Below are 19,988 nucleotides of genomic sequence, written 5' to 3'. Positions count from 1 at the left end.
AATAAAAAGGAAATGAAAAGTTATTTTACCAATTAACTCTGAATTAGCTATAAATAATAACTGAAAATGCAAACAAAGTTCAAAAGGAGTCAATTATTGTTTAATTAACATGCATATTTCTTAAGTAATCTCATCATAAAAGTGAGCCATAGAATGCAGCTGAGGATTACATTTTCCTCCACTTGTGTGCTATTGGATGATAAATAAGGATAACCCATCATATACTCTTTAATTATAGATCTCTATGATCATGCATCCTTATAAAGTTGTAAATTGCACAATAAACAATAACAATATATTTATTTATATTTTAGTGCATTAGGCTATTTATATTAATATGATAATTTTATTTCATCCATTGGTTTAGGACTTTATGTACTTTCGTATGATTTATGCTTTTTTGAAGATTTAAAGTTGCTACATAATCAATTTGGGATTCAATAGGTAAGTATGGTTGAGTTAAATGAGAATAATGACTTTAAAAGACATAGAGTGAAATTATGAAAATTAGAAATAAAATTAATTTAAAAATAAATTTAGATTGAGAATTAAAAAAAAAAATTAAGAAATTTGGAAAGGAATTCAAATTAACAATTTTAAAAGAAAAATCTTTCCAAATCTTTTTTATGTTAAAATATGAAATCTTTACAAAATTTTCTAAAATTCTTAAGTTTCTAAATGGTTTTTGTGGTAAAATATGATTTCTAAATTGATTCTAAGTCTACTAGATTTTCTCTTTACATGCATATTGGGAACGTTCTCTTAATAACGAATGTGCCTATACTTTAAGTTAGTATTCTTTGCGCTTAATCTAAAACTCTCAAAAAGTTAGTGATTTTTATTTTTAGGCTTGTGAGGAATATTCACATCCCCTTAAGGCATTAAGGGTTCACTAAGGAGCAAGCATAGTAATATGTCATGAAAGTGAGATTAGGTATAGTTTATTGGGTGTAAGTCTTAGAGAGTAGCAATTGTCAAGTAAATTTGTGTATTTTTTTCTTTATATTTAGTGGATTATAGCTCTATGGTCTCTGACTCCATCGTTTTTACATTTGCAAAATCTTTGAGATGATAGGCTTTGTTGGTGGTTTTGTTTCTTGTGCATTATTTATTATTTCCATTTCCCTATATCAAAAGATAAAGTTAAAAATAATTAATTTTGGGTTAAAAAGTATCAAACATCTATTCACCACTTTTTGGGTATTCCATAAGCAAGATCTATAAACTTTCAATTGTTATCAAAGTATGAAGAAATTTACAAATCAAAATTTTCTTATATTCCTATCTTTCATCTTGTTTTCATGGATTTTCTTTTTTTTTTTTTTTAAATATCCTTTTGGCTTGTGTGAAAAAGTTTTTTTATGATTGAGAACAATTGCATAAAAAAAAATCAACAATTGAATAAAAACACTCAAGAAGAAAGAATCTTTTTTTGAATCTTTGTACCTTGAATAGAAAAGACAACAAGAAATAATTGCTAATTTGAATGAAGAAAGATTGTCACTTTTCAATAAAGTTGTCTTCTTGGAAAAAGAAAATTATGAGTGTTATAAAAGTAAAGAGTCATTAACACTTGAAGTAAATAATTTCAAGAAAGGAGTATCGTGTAGGGAAAAAGTTAGTCCCAAGAAAAATAAGGAAGTCAAGGAAACGACTTGGAGTGATTTTGAGTCAAGTAAGAGTCAATCTGAATTTGGGTGAGAATATGAATAATCAAAATGATTATTATGGTTTCATTGCTTTAGTTGTTTATGATAATGATTACTTCAATGATAGTGATAGTGATTTGATGAAAATGCCTCCATTATTGAAAATTGATGTAAAAAATATCAATTTCTATTGAATAAATACAACAAGATAACAATTGCATATAAATCAATAAAAACTAAGCATGATGTGTTAAAAGAAGAGAAAATAAATTCTCTAGAAAAATTTTTATTTTTAGAGAAAGAACATTGATTTCAACTTGAGAGAAATAATGTTCTATCTTGAGAAATTGAAGAACAAAGAAAAGAGGTTCCCTCTAAAATTGAGATCTTCTACCCTAGAACTAAGATTTTGAATGAAATCATTAGTAAGGAGAAGTCTACTGGAGACAAGAGAGGCATAGGATATCTTGATGCGTCTATTGCTCCTAGTAGTGGAAAGATTGATTTTGCTAAGGCCACAAAGGTAAGTCTTAGTGTCGTAACCACACTATACTATGTATAAATAAAATGGCAATTCCCTAAGTGTAGGGTGTAGTTGTAACTTCTTTTTTTTAAAAAAAAGAAAAAAATGGTGAGTTGGGTGTCGAACCTCAAATAGGTGATCTTCGAATGTAGGTGAAGTGGAAAAGTTAAGAGGATGAAAATTTGGTGAAGGAAAATTAATGATCTTCTCTATTGTCCAAAATAATTTTTATATAGCAACTCTGGTCAAGAAAAACCAAAGAAAGAGTCACTATGACTTTTGTAGTACCTTGGGTATCGTCTTTAGGGATTGACTTATGAAATTTGTCAATACTAGGATAAATGAATCACTTTTATTTCAATCCTAAAGTGAAAGCTAATATGTGAATGAAGTGAAACTAAGTAGAAGAACTAAATTAATAACAAAATGAATATCGATTTTTAATTCAATTGATTCAAGTCTTGGGCTTTCCACAATCTAACTTAAGTTATAGAATAGAGAGAACAAAGGTTTTTTAAGTAAAGTGATCTTACGGTTTTGGGATCGTTGGCCGCTCGTGATCAACTTGAGCTCTATAACTCAAAATTGTATTTGAAACCTAATTTTTCCTTTTTAAAACAAATTCTTAAAACCATCAAATGAATAAGATTGATTATTGGTTTAAGGTTTGGCTTTTTAACCCTTCCTACTCATTGTACATTTGTTTTGCGACAAATAACGATTAGGAAAATCAAGATAACTAATGATCAAGAGTTACCAAGAATCATTAGTATCTGCTTATAACTTACCGTATCATTCCCTAAACTAACTCACAAGGATAGGATAAAAAAAATTGATAAATTGTGACCCAACCAATAATTAATCTCATTATTATAACAATTTACCTATTGTTCCTATGAGTTTCTAACCCTTAGATTTTCATGCTCCAAGCCCCAATTTAGTCTTTTAGCCTCTTATGGAGGTGATGTCTGATTACTACTCCAAAAGTGCTATTTCATAGCTTGTAATTAACTCTTTTAAACACTTTTGAGTAGTAATGATCACCTTTTAACCCAATTAACATATTAAGGACACTTGCAATCAATTCTAATCAAATTGTGTTAAGTTTTGGTGTTTTGATAGCTTTTTTATCACCAAAGCAATCTGAGATTGAGGAGAGTTCTTTGGAATCCATGGCAAAAGATGTCCGGACAGGGCGTCTGGACACACCATCGGAGGGCGGCGGAACGTGTGGCCTCGCAAACTCTCCTTGTAACCCACCAATTATAGGATTCCTTAGTTATTAAGTTTAGAAAAATGGTGAATAACCCCTTATATAAATATCAATCTCTCGGGAGCTTGTTCTCAGAGACGGATCCTTTGTACAGTTTTGCAAGGTAGTAAAATATAGAGCACTTGCTCTGCTTTTCATATATATTTTTTTTCTCTCGTTATTTTTCTTTCTAGCCAATCAAACTCTGAGGATTTTTCCTCAGAGGATGAGAGGCTAGGTTCTTCGTCTCTTGGAGTGAAGAAAGCCGAGTAAGTTTCCTCATGCATAAATTGGAAGTTTTGTTATTTTGGTTTTTAATGAAGAGAAAGTGTGACCCGTTAATGGTTTTTATCTTTTTAGTTAACTTAAAACGCCTTTAAATTACTTGGGCCAACACTTGGTAAGGCAAGTGATCTCTGTCCATTGAGATGCACTAGTTTACCTCTTGCGAGCCTTTGGGAGGTGGTTTGAAGGTAGGATTTTCTAGAATAGCCAACACTTGGTAAGCTTTTGGACTCTAAGGTGACATCCATTAGTTATCTTTTGCGAGCTTTTGACGGGTAATCCAAGGTTAAAGATCACCTTGAATGGCAAGTGCTAGGTGAGAGGTATGAGTCATTGCAAGATGCGTCAGTGAGAGGGATTTAGTGTTTGAACCCATTAAAGGGAAGCATCTGTACCACACCGGTTCGGGAAATAACTATATGTTAAATCCCCAATGCGAGGAAAAGAAACAAGTGATCGGAACTTCCTTTTTGTATGAGGAACCTGAGTCTAGTGATCTAAACTCCAAGAAACACTTTTCTTTGTAAGTAAAATCAGTTACTATTTTTGGTTAGATTAAAACCAAACCTTTTTCATTCAAACATCTTTATGTTTTCTTTTAAAGCTAACCTTGAACTGAAAAGGCACCAATTCATCTTTGAATTAATATCAATTGTGAAGTGAAAACCCATCCCAATGAACGATCCTAGAGCCACTATGCTATAGTAGCTTTGTTTTTGCTACCCTAGTTCATGGTGCAATAGGTTATAAATTTTGTTGATTACTCCTTCAATCAAGGAGCACCAGCTGGACATGAATCAACTGATACACCAAGTGGGCACGAATCAATGTCACATTCACAATCCATAATTTGAATCAAAAGAAGCTAAAAACAACATATTCAATAAAGAAGAAAAGAAAACAAGTCAAAGTTTTCGTCTTCTTCCCCGTAAAATGTCAAACTCCCACCCGTGGAAGATCTAAGATGCCTAAACCCTAGAACTAAGAGAGTTTATATAGTATATTCAATGAAATAACATGTGGCACACTCTCATTGGTCACTTATTACAAGAAAAAGTCATGAACAACTTAAAAAACTTCAAAAATTACGAGTTCGAAATGAGTATAAGGCATTTCAAATTGGGTGAAGGCATTTGGAACTTGTTTTGACGTGTTTTAAGGCTTAAACTTAATCAACAATGGTTGAGTTTGAAATTTGGGTGAGTTCCAAATCAATTTCAAAATCATAAGTGGGAGAAAATAGGACCAATTCGAAATCAACAAGGTGAGTTCAAAATTCACAGTGAATTTCAAATTCACCCACTGCCCATGCAAAAACTCCATGTTTTTGGGTTCAAAATGTGTGCTTGAAATACGTAGTAGGATTCAAACTTAGTCCTTCCTTGCATTTATTTGAGTTTTAAATGACCAAAAACCATTTTGAATTCAAGTTGTTAATTTTGAACTCAACTTTATTCTTTGACCAGTTTGCTTTAAACATGCACAACTTTCTCATTTCAGCTTCGATTCATGCATCATTTGAAGCATTGGATTCCTAATTTCCTGAAAAATGTAATACAACTTGCCTAAAATGGACTTGGGAAAAATGTCACCTCAAATTCAAAGTACATGTTGCCACTAGATTTTGAGTACTAAATTTCCATGCAAACTTGATGAATCTTGCTTCATGCCTCATTTCCCATGTTTGTGTGCCTTCTTTCTTACTTCATAATGGTCATTACTCATCTCTCAAGCTTATGATATCCTTGTCTTTCCTTTCCTCATTGTTCATAAGTCTTGACTCGCTCATTTCTTCATTTAACTCCTTCTTGATTTTTCAAAATCTAAAGTGATTCAACTTCCACCATTTTCTTCTCTTAAACTTGATATAAATCTCCAAAATAAAAGTAAAACTCATGGCTAGGGCCTTAGCATCAATTTGGGTCAATTTAGATGATTTGAGTGTCTTATGGTGCATAAATCATATCAAACAAGTTCCATTAGAGCACATAGTTTGGCTTCAATCAGAAAACGCTTTCTTAAAATCTTGCTTTGAGCAAGAAAATGGTTGGAAAGTGGTTTTGTGAATAACAAGAATTAGTTTCTTAACTACTTGCAATAAATAGTTGAGGAGATGGTATATCCTATGGGCTCCCCTTTGTCACCTCGGAATGACCTTTACTATTATTATTTCAACCAAGATACCCTAAGGTTCCCTTGGTCGGAAGCTATCCAATATAATCATTCACATTAAATTGAAAATCTCAATCTATTTGTTAGATCTCCATTTATATATTCATTTTTCATAAAACATCATTTATTTTCCAAAATCTCAATATTAAGGTCTCAATAGTTATCATTCCAAGCCAAAATGGCTTCACCATTAAACATTTGGAATACCTTAAAGGAACCTTTAAACTTTGATTTTCAAATATGTAAATGTTTGGTTATTTCACTTAGGTTCTATGTGATTCTATTTGTTAAATTGTAGTATTAAGGGATCACTAATGGTCATTTCAAGTCAAAAGGGTATCACCCTTAGGCACTGGAATACCCTAAAGGAACCCCTAATCTTCAAATGTTAAGTAACAAATAAATTTTGCCTTGATTTTTATAATAGGGATCCAAATAACAAGTGATAAATACTATAAAAATCTCATGAGTGAAGTCATTCTAATGGTGGAAGGGGATTCTCTAGGGCTCTCTTTCCTCAACCTAGATGACTACTTATTGGAAATTGAAGGAAAGTTAAATTGACAGAATAAAATAGAGATTAGAAAACTAAAGTAAGAATTTTAGAACTTATAACTAAAATTACATGAACTCAATAATAGTGAAAAGATCCAATACAATTTCAAAGGAACCAAATTCAAAACAAGAAAATAACCTTAACAAAAACAATAATGTAAAGAAAACATAAAATGCAAACAAAAAAAAAATCCAAGATTTCCTCTTTCCCAAGATAAACTCCAAGAATCGAGCAAGCACGTCCACGACTCTCCCTTTCCCCCTCACTCCCCACCCGTAAAAAAAAAAAAAAAAAAAAAAAAAAAAAAACCCTTCAATGGCTACCCGTTCCCCCTTTATATCCTTCCCAAGCAAGCTCCAAGTTCTCCTCACATGAGATAAGTGACCTTTCATGTGAAAAAGGTCAAATGATGGTTTGGAATTAGTAAGCCATTGTAATTAACCCATTTCCTTGTGTTTAAACATCAGAAAAAGCTCACTCATAGGCTATCATGTGCTCCTTAAAATAAGACGATGACAACTAAGTAGTGGTGCCCTTGGTGACACTCTTTTGAATTGGAACATCACTCACATTTCTCTAATTTATTTATCAGACAAATAACCTCTAAAAATTTTAAAACTGGTCAGATTTAATTTTGGAAAGAGAGGAATCTAAGAAAATTAATTTCAGCTTGATTGGACAAGTCTAACCCCTTCAATCACTTTAAAACATTTTATTGGTTAAACAAGGATAACACCTAAGAACTCCTTGAAATTTCTTTTTTTTTTTGTTCAATTCACCCTTCATCCTTGCACATAGAATGTCCCGAAAGGATCTCAAGGTAATCTTGATTCTTGAAATATGGTGGTAAACATAAAAAAAAAATTAAAGAAAACATGAGAAAACCAAGTATACACAAGGTGACATACAATTTCTTAGTTGAAGGGTGCTCTTAATGATATACTCAAGCTTAAGATGCAATAATTGACCCTGTTTTTTATTAAAAATATCAGTAATCATGTCCAAACACCTATTAAGATTATGTACAAATGTTCATGTTGTCATAGAAGCGGTCACACTAGTGATAGGTGTCATATTAAGAAGTTTGAAGAATTTATAGGCAAATTAACAAGCTTGTAGTTGAGTCTAAGATATTAAAATATAAAATCTATTTTAATAGGAAAAAAAATATTTAATTGGTTTCAAAAGCTCTTACCCAATTTAAGCTTAGGATGAATATTCATAATTCCCATGTTAATAATTCAAATTTGACTTTCGGAGTCCCTAAGACTAGACAAATTTGGATTAGGAAAGATGTCCTTGTTGAACTTAAAAATAAAGATTTTCTTAGGATTTTACCTCCTAGGAAAATCTTTAGGAACTTTCCCTTCTCAGTAGCACTTTTTGTTTTATAGCATAGAGTCTCTCATTAGTGTTTCATCCTTATCCCTAGTGCTATGTCAATTTTAGGAGTCCTTAGAATTTTTTAATTTATATATATTTTATTCTTAAGACTTTGTTATTAGTGTGCTAAAATCTTCCTCCTGGTTAGGGGGATTATATTTGTATTTATGAGTTTAGGACTTAGGATCATTGCTTTAGGGGGAGTCATTTTTTTAAGATCCTTGGTCTTTTACTTTTCATACTTGTGGTTAGATGAATTTTGTGGTTACTTAATTTATTATTATTTGCTTAAATATTTTGAGTGATCATTCAATTTTGTTACCATTTAAAGTGTTTATTTTTCTATTTGTGATCATTAGGACCATTTTAATTTCCTTTTAGAATTTAATAATAAAGTAAATAGAGAATATGATATGACTATTTGATAAAATCTTCTTAAGTTTGATTCTTGTGTAAAGATTCAAATTCAGGGAATCCATGAGCATTATACCTATTAATTTTAAATTGATTTGAAATATCATTTTTGATATAATTCAAAAATGTTTCCTAAAGTCAAAAGGTCTACCTTGGTAAAATCTAAATTATATATATTTAAACAATGCGAAATTCATCACTTGAAAAATTGGGAAAACCCTTTAGTGAAAAAACACTACCTATGCATGAAAATATGATTTCGCTATTTATGATAAAATGTCTCCACTATGAAAAAAAATAAAGTAAAATGAAAAAGATAAAAAAAAAATTGATTAAAAAAAACACATCAATTGAAGGAGAGTAAAGTTGTGCTTTAAAAATCAAAACTTTATCATATTAAACAGAAATCCAATGGACTATTTTCAAATTAAATCAATTTTGAATTGATTAACAACTAAGCATGATCTAAAAGCAATTTGATTTTTAAACTATATAACTTTAATAGAACAATAACTTGATGATCTTGAGATTATATTCTTTGGATGATTTTATTCTTGTTATGTCTTCTTTATTCTTGATAAATTTTAGAGTCTAAATTGGAATTAACCTGATACTTTTGATCATTTTTATGAAAAATTTACATAAGTTTTTTAATATATTATTTACATTATTTATGATTATTTTAATATATTGAGTTCTAATATTATTTTGAAAATTATAAGGATGTGAATTAACATCCTTTGTTTGTTTTTTTTTTTAAAAAAAAAAACTCTTTTTTGGATATATTGGTTTTAATTGTCTTATTTCTTTATCTTTGTCATTTTGTGACAAAAGGGGGGAGAAATTCATATTATTGTTTTGGTATATGATTGACAATTTGGGGATTAATATTTTTCTTAATATGTTATTGTTTGTTTTTAGATTAATAGATTGTGATTAGACTAATTTGGTTTATCCTTTTTTTCTCACACATTGCTTTTCACAAGTTTTATTGATTAAGTGTATGGCGATCACAGGCTCTAGATTTCAAGAATTTTGAACGAGTTGCAAATATTGAAAATCAATTTATAGGATGTTTGGTTAGGAAAAGTGATATTGAGCGATTTGTAAACTACATTTTAGAGTATTGGGGAGTTTATGAAATCATTATTATATTATCAAAAAATTGTCAAATGGGGAGATTGTTAATGCATTGGCTATTTAGATTATAAGTTGGCAATTTTGTGTCATTCATCTTGGTTTAGGACTCTACGTACTTTCATATGATTACACTTCTTTGTAGATTCAAAGTTGCTGCAAAACCAACCAAAGATTCAATAGGTATGCATGGTTGAATTAAGTGAGAATAATGACTCTGATAGGCATAGAGTGGATTTATGGAAATTAGGAATAAAATTTATTGAGGAAAATTTTTAAATTGAGAATTTTAAAAAAGAAAAATCTTTTAAGAAATTTGGAAAGCAGTGTAAATTAAGAATTTTAAACAAAAAATATTTTCAAATATTTTTTAATTTAAAATATGAAAATTTTCAAAAATTTTCTAAAATTCTTAAGTTTCTAAATTATATTTTGTGATAAAATATGATTTCTAAATTGATTTCACTAAATTTTCTCTTACGTATGTTTATTGGAAAAGTTCTCTTAAGAACCAATGCGCCTAAACTTTAAGTCATTATTTTTTGTGTTTAACCTAAAACTATGAAAAAGTTTATGATTTTTATTCTTAAGTTCATGAGAGAGATTTGCATCCCCTCAAGGCACTAAGGATTCATTATGGAGCACACATGGTGCTATGTTGCGGATGTGAGATTAGATATAGGTTTTGGGGTGTAAATCTCTAGGAATAGCAACAACCAGATAAATTTGTGTACCTCTTCTTCATATTTAATGGATTATAGTTCTATGGTATTTGATGTCATGATTTTTACATCTGCAAAGTCTTTAGGAGTTGAGCATTTAACACTTCAAAGTATTGCTAATGACATTCCTCAATGATGATTTTCTATAATTAAAGCCCTTTTCTAAACTTTGAGAATGACACCCTCTTCCCTTGTAATCATGTAAATGATATCTTTCATCACGATATGGAGAAAGGAAACTAGGCATATTGGTATATCCTAAATTAATAAGATAATATTTTCTTGTCTAAAATATATTCATTTGAGTTCTTCATATGCAAATTATTTTGTAAGTTATACTTTAATTTTTTATAAACATACCATGTGAAGATAAAGGAAACTTATCATCTGGATTAGTCACATATTCTAAAAATAAAAAAATAAAGTTATGAAATTTTTCTTTGAATTATGGGATAATTGGTGCATGTTTGGGCCTCATAGAAATTTTTAATATGTTATAGACACTTTAAATATGTTGTAGAAATTTATTATTATTTTTATCTCACCTCTATGCTTGTCAAATAATTCAATCTTTGCATGACTTATTGTTCTACCTTATACCTACGTAATATGATGTTTGGTTATATTTGGATTAATTTATGCACATTTGAGTTCCTTAGGGTTTTGGGTTGTGTTCTAGCTAGACACTTTGAGTATGTTTTAGAATTTTTGTTTTTATTTTATCTCGTCTCTAACTATTTTATTTGGATTTATTTTATAACTATCTACTTGTTATCCAACTTCTATATTTCTTATATAAACTTGATAATTTAGTCCCTCTTAGCATGCTTTAACTTTCTTTGACTTTTGATTTAAATTATTGACATCTTATACATATTAGATGTGAATACCTGCTTGTTGTCCTGTTCTAATCCCTATGCATGTTTAGTATATTTTGATCCACTTAGATGCTAGTTTAGCTATCTTTGATGCTTCATTTTGATTGTATACACCTTGTATATATTGGATGACTCTAGCTTTGATATTATATCCCTTATTTTGCTTGTAAACTAGCACTTTATTTTCCTTATATAAGCGTGTTGCCCTATTTCGAGCATTATTAAGGTATGCTCCCTTCCTTCTTTGTTTGCTTGTTCCCTTTGATATGCTTGTTATGCTTTTGTTTATCATTACCATATATTGTCTAGTTGTATTCTTATTATTGTCTCTTGGTATCCATTGGTCTATTAGTTAATTGTTTCTCCACTTATTTAGTAGAAACCTCTTTAGGGCTCAGAGGGGTGCTATCATATGGTACCATCCCAATAAGTAACCTAACTCTAGACTTGGACTCAGTTTTCGTGGACATGTTTATCCTTAAAAAAATATTCACTTAGGGTTTTATTTCTTATTTTGCTTTCTTTTTTAAAAATAAACAAAAATAAGTGGTGAGTCCAACTTTTTTTAAAATAATCAAATTTTCACTAAAAAAAAAAAAACGAGTCTCGTTGTTAAGTGGGGACACATCTAAAAGATGTGGGCCCATATGTGTGGATTGACTTTAATGCTTCAAAGCATGAGTAACACCTACCTTATCACCATGATCATCCAATGGTGCCTCATGATTTAGTTAGAATTCTTAATCAGACATGTTTTGAACAATAATAATCGAGGGACTTCCTTCAGAAAGATAAGCATTGGCCCTGTTGTAGTAGTGTACCCATAAATGGTACATAATTTCTCATATAATGATATCCTTTCTTTTTTAACCTTTCAACAAATTTATGGACCTATATCAAATGCATATTAGTTACAACCTACTATAAATGTATTATACTAGCATATAAGACTAAATATTTACTTTATAAAAATAATGTTTTACCTTACATAGATTATCTCATACTTATTCAATTATAGTAGCTTTTCCAATTATTAAATTATACCCTATACTAATTTAATAACCTCTTGAATTCCCTTTGCTTTTGCCTTCATTGATTAAACTTATTGCTTAATCGGAGATCAATGTATTTCTTCTTCATTTCCACATAGAGCTAGCATATCACAAATACGACACCAAGATGGTTTAGTGAATGTTGTGGTTCTTCTATTCCATTTTAATAACTTCTTCCATAATAAGGATGAACTTTTTGTTAGGATTGAGCCCTAGAAAATATGACATGATTTAACATATTGAAATTCATTTATAAATTTATTTATCTATGTTTCTTAATTTCCCTATATTATATCATTTTCATTAATTTGTTAGTTTAGCATACACACTCATATCACTTGCATTGTTCATGACTTAGGTATATCAGGAGTTGCATAGAGAATACAAGTCATGAGTTCCTTACAAGATGATAAGTGATTTACAATCAGTTCATGAATTTGGACAATTTAGTAGAAACTATAGTGCACTACCTCCTAATTAGAGGGATGACTTGTTTTGACCGTCAAGATGGGGTTTCCCATGGTTAGTGAACCAATGTATATGGTTACACAGTAGACATGACATATAGTAAATCATGATGTAAGGCTACCAATTGTCATGATTTACCAATCTACTATATTACATGAACTCTCAACCTTGAGAGTGTATTGAGTATGTTCTAAAATTAATAAGAGGCTTTGACTTATAAATGAGACCCTAATGTTGTCATACATCCTTATGGATTTGGTCACTATTAATGGAAGTTGGTAGAAATAAATATTCTCAATAGAGGCATAATGATATATATGGGAGTGAGATAGTAGGTGATTCAAAGGACATGTGATCTAGAAGACTATGACCATAGTATTTTCTTTAGTGGAAATTTGACATAAGCTCCTTGAAGCTAGAGTGTGTCAATTGACCGCATAATAGGTGGGATCTATAACTTAAGGATTGGAAAGGTAATCTAGATAAGTGATAACACTACCTTTTTAAATTATGGACACATGGGGAGTTTGCATGCATTGGATAGTAAGTCACAAACCAAAGCTTCATCTCATAATTATTTACATATATAGGATATTGGAGTGCAATTGATTCTTTATAGTGGGATGTTGATTCACCTTCAAAATTGGATTATGAGGGAGTCGGTACTATCCTGTGGGTCCTAGTGGTCCCCGTTTAAGTTCATATACCTTAATAACATGGTTTATAAGAATTTAATCAACTCTAGGTCCACTTATGTGTATAAGGGCATTTTAGTAATTACATAAGGTTGCATAAGGGTTAGTGAAATGATATTTTTGGATTGAGCTAATTGATTAATTGGATAAGCCTATTAGGTTAATTAATTCATTAAGACCCTTTTTGGGCTAAATTAAGTAAAAACCTATGTGGACTCAAGTCACTTAAACCTAATGGGGAATCCAATAAATACTCCCTAAGGGGTTAGGGTTTCCAATCAGTCATTTTCCACCATCAGAGACTAGAGAAATGTTTAGCCTCCATCCTCTCAAGCACCCAACCATTTAGAGTGCCAAGGTTCAAGGTTGAGTCATTGGGTAAAAGATTGTGGGTTTATGAGACTTTCGACAGCTTCGCATTTGATTTTCTTCAAATAGATTTAATTTGGGAACATCCAAATCAAAGGAAAAGTTTTCTAACTAAACATGACCTTAAGAAATTTGGACTTCTTGGAACAAATTTGTCTAAAAAAAACCTATGAAACAAAATGCAAAAGTTAAGCAAATCAACTGTGTAACTTCTTTTGGATCCTTCACATTATTGGCGCTTGATTGGTTACTAGTCTATCTATCTCTCCGTCACTAAGCCTTATATCACCTATTATATATGTCCATACACTATACCGATTCCTTGACAAGCCGAGATAGGCTCACTTTAATTATATTATGTGAATGTTGTGTTATCCAAAGTGAGACCCATGTAAGACATTATTCTATTATCAACTCAATTACATGGTTATTGTGATTTAGATTTGACTAAGTGTCTATGTTACTTTCTTAAAGACCTAAGTTTGATCACTTCTAACCAACATACCTTTACTATCATAATAAAGCTACTTTACAAATTCCTATCAGTCCAATCTTCTATCAACCAACGGATAAAGCATATTAAAATTGATTGTCACTTGGCTCGTGAGAAAATAAAGAAGGGTTGTAGTTCATAGTATTATGTTCCTTTGCAACAAAAATTGGTGGACATTTTTTTACCAACATATAGGTTTTATAATTTGACATCTAAGATGGGTTTTAGAGATTTACACATGCCATCTTATGGGGGTGAATATTGAAGATATTGAAGACTCTTAGATCAGAATAAATTATGATCCCATAATTTTAGGTTTCCCCATTGTAGGCCTAAAATTAGTATCAACTTTTCTTCCTTTGCCATTTCATAGTTTTGATCTATTATATCCAAATTTAATTGTCTTTATTTAAAAATATTCTCCTTTTTAAATAATTTTCATTTTTAAAAAAATAATAATAATACCAAGTTCACTACTAAGATACCTATGCCATTTCATACTCCACTTGCATGCATGCATGCATGCTAATGGACCAGCTAAAAATTACTCTATCAACCCTATTAAAATATTGTTGTTGTTATTTTATTATTAATTAATTAATTTGATAAATTAAAAAGAAAAAAGAAAAAAAAGAACTTATATCATCTTATAAAGTTGTCAGCTATGTGCATCAGCTAGTATTTTAAGCCCTGGCGGAAGTATTTTTGTAATGATTGATTTATAGGACGACAAAAAAGGAACAGTGTGAGATATAAACAAATTCAATATTGTTCATAGAATATGTAAGAATTCTAGTAATATTTCAATGTCTTTGGTAAGGTAAACTCCTTTGATTCAAACTATAAGCTGAGAATATGCTATCCAAGGATGGGGTGATAACGGCGTTAACGGTGGCAGATGGAATATTCCCTCCATCTCTCTCTCCTCCCAGCCGGCCCTAAAGTTTGACGGAGTTAACGGACTAACCCCTAAAACATGACTGGCTGCCGCCAGCGTGCTGTCGGATTCGGGCAAGTACTCCTCTTGCTTTAAAACCTTAATCTCCACTTGTTGTCTCTCTTCAGTCTCACTGTCTCTCTCCCTTTTCCGGCCAGATATCGCTGGTGGATCAGATCCCGACCAATTATCAGCTTCAAGGGGGAAATTGAGAATAGCTTTGGAGCCACGCATCTCAAAAGCAGCTCGATCATAAGCTCTGGCGGCTTCAATGGCAGTCTCGAATGTCCCCAGCCATACCCTCGATCCTCTCCGATTCGGGTCTCGAATCTCCGCCGCAAATTTCCCCCATGGCCGTCTCCTCACGCCTCTGTAATGCCTGATATCGCCTGAATCGGACTCCGCCGGTGACTGAGAAACGGTGGGCTGAGGGACTGAGATGCTGAGTGGAGGTCGCCGATGACTTAATGTGGAAGTTTTGGGGGATTTGGTTTGAAGCTGGAAAAAGCCAGACGGAGCAGAGGTAGAACAGTGGAGGAGAGAGGGGTTGTTTTCATCTTCATGGGGATTGAAGTAATTAGAGAGCGGATTAATATCTGAGGTGGAAGCACTCGAATCAGAGGTTGAAGTTTGGGATGGATCATTTACATGAGAGACGAAGCTTTCGAAAGCTTCAAAGTCGAAGAGAAGTTGTTGGTGAATGAAGTGAACCGATGAAGCCTCTTCTGCCATATCAATGGAGATGAGCACTGAGAAGTAGAGAGTGAGAGTGAGTGGAGAGGAGAGAGTGTGGTGGAGCTATATATAACACGATAGATAGAAAGAGGAGGCTTCAGATGAGGTTCCAAGTCGGGGGAATGAAACTTCTTTGTGGTATCCATATGTCAACATCGCAAGTGGGATTTATATATTCAAACTTATGGTTTATATTATTAGTCCGACAGTGGTTTCTTGGGTTCTTCCCACATGTATAGAGGGACTTATGGTTTAATACAGAGACTCTGAGATCCTATATTTTGACTTATTTTGTGTCCAATACTATTCAATGATAAGATCTGACTCTGGATGAAGCTGGTTTATCCCCTTGGACCGGACAGCTTTCTCAACTTGGGTCTCTCCTATGGGTTCCATCCGCATAGTTTCCCCCTCAACCACATGCCCACCAGCTGGCGTGCCCAGTTGCTACCGCCCAATGAATAACTATTTTTTATTTATTTAATTCAACTTTATAACATTTTAAAGCTAAAATTCTGCAGAAAAAATAACAATAAATAGGATAATTGCATAATTGTAACTAAGAGGGGAAGGCTATGAAAATCAATCATATGCGCATAAGATGTGGGGTTATTTTTATATATTTAAGATTGTGCATGCACATAACGAATAAGGTTTGGGAAAGAGTACAGATTTTAACGTTGTTGAAGAAAAAAGTTTTCTTGAATGAGAAAAAAAGAAAAAGATAATTTGTTGTGTCTTTCTTGTTTCAAATTTTATGGCTAAAAGAAGATTTTCAAGGTCGAATGACATGTCCCTTCTTCAAATTTTTATGATACATTTTGTTGGAAAAATTTGAAATAAATCTTTGATAATAAAAAAGAATTTATTTGTATTAATATTTATACGTGTGTACGTAGAAATAAATTTTTTCACTAAGTTATTTTTCATATGTTAATAATTTGCTAATAATATATTGACATGTCACATAAAATAAATATTATAATTTTCATAATTAGTTAGTTAATTATCATAATTAAAATGAATGATAATCATCATAATAAATAATATAATTATCTCTAAAAAATTTAGAAATCATATCAAAATAAAATTCTCAACCTCAAGCTAATTGATTGTGTAGATGCTTCCATGGGAGAACATACCAGTGCTACGAACACAGGAGGTTTATCGCATGCCTTCAATTGGCAGCATCTCTGCCATACTTGACAGAAGCCACCACCATCAAGAGCAGGCTGGAATGAATGCTGCTGCCTTTCCGTTGATTGATCCCTTGGATGCATTTTATTTGTTGAATCCTAGTGGTGATCTCAGCAGCTCACAAGCTGCATTTGAAAAATGGTTTAGAGATCAAAACATAGAGGTAAATGCCTTGCTGTTTCCCATTTAAAAGAATTTGATGGGATTTTAGAATAGAATGATTGCCAACTGATCGCTAGATTATGATCATGCTTATTCATAAATACTAGTTGCATGCTTTTATGCTTTGGAAAATGCTGGTTGTACCACCTCTTTGCCACTTGATGTATCTGCAGATACAGCATTGTCATGGCAGAATAATATAAAATTTATTCCCCTTAGGCTGATATGAAAACTCTCATTTGCTGACATAGTGACACCATGTACTAACTAATATCAGCTGCTTTGTTAAATGGTAAGAAAAAGACAGCAAATCTACTATCTTATGCATCTAATCATGCCCCGTAACATACCCAACACCAACAGCCTCCTCCTCTCTGCAGTTCCAGCCATCTAATAGGGCCATATCATTTAATATTTGACTTAGAAAGTACTTAATATAAGGTATATGCATCTAAGTAGATTTTTATTGTTTCTGTAGATGATATTGTTTTGCACTTGAAATTCAGGGTAAAGCTGGAATTGCACCCACAGTCGAAGAATTGGCTGGAGCTTTGAAAAGTCACGACCTCTTTATATATATTGGCCTTGGAAGTGGTACGCTTGATTGAAACTGTTAATCACTTTGATTTCTTCTCTGTTTTACTCACGTTGTTCCTCCTGGCATTCCTATCAATTTATTACTATGCCCCTGTGAGCTTATTAAAGATTGAATTTTATCTTTGTGGTGGTTCAGGGGCACAGTATATTCCCAGGCATGAGATTCAGAAACTGGAAAATTGTGCTGCTACTCTCCTAATGGGATGCAGTAGTGGATCATTGTCTCTAAATGGGCAATACACTCCACAAGGTACTCATCTTTCCTATCTATCAGCTGGTACCCCTGTTAGAGTTGCCAATCTATGGGAAGTGACAGACAAGGATATTGACCGATTTGGTAAGGCCATGCTTGATGCTTGGTTGAGAGAAAGATCATCTCCTTCTGTGGCTTGTGCCCAGTGCCGTTTGGTTCCTGAATTGAAGTCCATGAGCATAACTCGTGGTAAAGGAGATGCTAAGAAGAAAATCCCAAGGAAGAAAGTATCTAAAGCTTGTAGTAGTGTTGTATGTGAAGATTAGTGTAACCATAGACCAAAGATTGGATCATTCATGAGTCAAGCTCGAGAAGCCTGTACACTCCCTTTTTTGATTGGGGCATCACTGATTTCTCACTTCTAGATCATTTCTAAATTCTTCATAAATGTTTTTCAATTATTTTTACAAGTTTTTATTTTTTCGTCAAAACTTAAAGAAAGAATAAGCCCTAAAAATATTTTCTTATGAGGTTTGTTATTAAGAAAAAAAAAAAGTTGATGGAAAAAGAAAAAGACGAGTGTGGAAGGGAATAATGAGAAGGGTGTTTTAGGTATATTAGAAATTATAAGGCTAATACTTTAAAGTGGATGCAAAAATATAAGAAATGTGAACGGAAATTTAATGGATTCAAATATAATTTTCTTTTAACCTTTTTAAGAATCTTAAATTTTTCTTTCTGGATCTCAATATGTTGAAGTCATTGAATCAATCTCTAACCATAATTACAAAACATTAATCCTTCATTTTTTTTCAAATTCCTCCTCAAACACCATTTGTAGAATAGGATCCAAATTTCCAAAGATTAATTGGGTTGATTTTGAAGACATTAGAAGCATTCGAAGAGATCACCATAAGAATTTTGAGAAATGAGGAAGACAAAACCAATGACTCACTTTTTAAGTATGTTGATAAAGAAACAAAGGTGAAAAGGTAAGTCAAGTAAGTTGGCAAAAAGCAAAGGAAGAAGGAAGAAGTTGACACACCTCATCTTTTATTTATTTATTTATTTTTATTTTTATAACTTAGTGCACCTTTTTGTTAATTTTAATTGAACTTTCTATAAAATAGTCTACTCCTAATTATCTTCAAATTGTTACTAATTAAATTAGTCAAAAACATTAAATGCCCTTTTACCTAATTATGATTTTATATACATAATTAATTAATTATAATTAATATAACCTCAAAATATATTAATCTTAACTAATAATTTCTTATTTGTTATAAAATGAGAATAAATGTGACTCAAGTAAAAGTAGAGATGACTATGTATTACTTTAATAATATATATATAGAGGGGAGAAAGAAATAAAAAAAGAGAAGTGTTGAGATAACGAAAGAAAGAGAAAGAGAATGAAAGAAAGAGAATATATTTCTTTTACTCGGGATGCTTCTTACATGGGGTATAAGAAGCCTTTTATAGGTTTCACCATATGAACTCTCGTTACTCATCTTAAAGATGAGTAAATGGAGTTTATAACTAACCATCAATATGGTCATTCACCACTTCATTTACATCATTATTATTTTTTATTAAATGTATTATAAAATAATGAGATAAGATAAAGTAAGATATGGTTATAAATGTAATTTAGGAAGTGTACAAAGATTTTATTATTATTATTTTTAAATATAGGATTTAAAAATTGGGGTTTCAAAAAAAATTTCCCATTTAGGGTTTGACTTGGAAATTTAGGATTTGATTAGGGAAGTGCATAAAGATTTAAAAAGAAGTTTAGAATTATAGATTACATATCATTATTATTTTTTTTTCCTTTTTTTAGTTATTTAATTAGAATGACTAAATAAGTTTAAACAAAAAAAGTCAACATATTAAATTAAAATTACTTTCAAAGTCAATAATTTATTTTTATATACTTTTTAAAATTTACTTCACTTAATTTCCTCTATTGTATTAAGATTAAATAACTTTAAAATGCATAAAATTTTAACTAATTTTTAATTATATTTGATTTTCTTTTATATTTTTTTATAGTGAAACCAAACATGAGAAAATCATTTTTCTAGGCTATGTTTGGTTTTTAGAAATTTTGAGG

At 31.3% G+C, this 19,988-nt stretch overlaps 2 protein-coding genes across 2 annotated transcripts; one reads left to right on the top strand and one right to left on the bottom strand.

Annotated features, from left to right (window-relative positions):
* Positions 1-14,801: 14,801 nt before the first annotated feature.
* LOC100242632 (ethylene-responsive transcription factor ERF105) lies at positions 14,802-15,769 on the bottom strand. The gene has a single exon (XM_002281777.5). The coding sequence runs from the start codon at positions 15,715-15,717 to the stop codon at positions 14,884-14,886; it is 834 nt and encodes a 277-aa protein (XP_002281813.1). The 5' UTR covers positions 15,718-15,769; the 3' UTR covers positions 14,802-14,883.
* A 1,057-nt stretch (positions 15,770-16,826) lies between these two features.
* On the top strand, positions 16,827-18,195 carry LOC104882073 (separase-like). Its single transcript, XM_010664001.1, has 3 exons — positions 16,827-17,080; positions 17,586-17,673; positions 17,813-18,195. The coding sequence occupies exons 1-3, from the start codon at positions 16,841-16,843 to the stop codon at positions 18,193-18,195; spliced, it is 711 nt and encodes a 236-aa protein (XP_010662303.1). The 5' UTR covers positions 16,827-16,840.
* Positions 18,196-19,988: the final 1,793 nt, after the last annotated feature.

The sequence above is a fragment of the Vitis vinifera genome, chromosome 16 (assembly GCF_030704535.1).
Source record: "Vitis vinifera cultivar Pinot Noir 40024 chromosome 16, ASM3070453v1".
Taxonomy (NCBI): domain Eukaryota; kingdom Viridiplantae; phylum Streptophyta; class Magnoliopsida; order Vitales; family Vitaceae; genus Vitis; species Vitis vinifera.
This window is presented reverse-complemented; position numbering and strand designations above follow the sequence as displayed.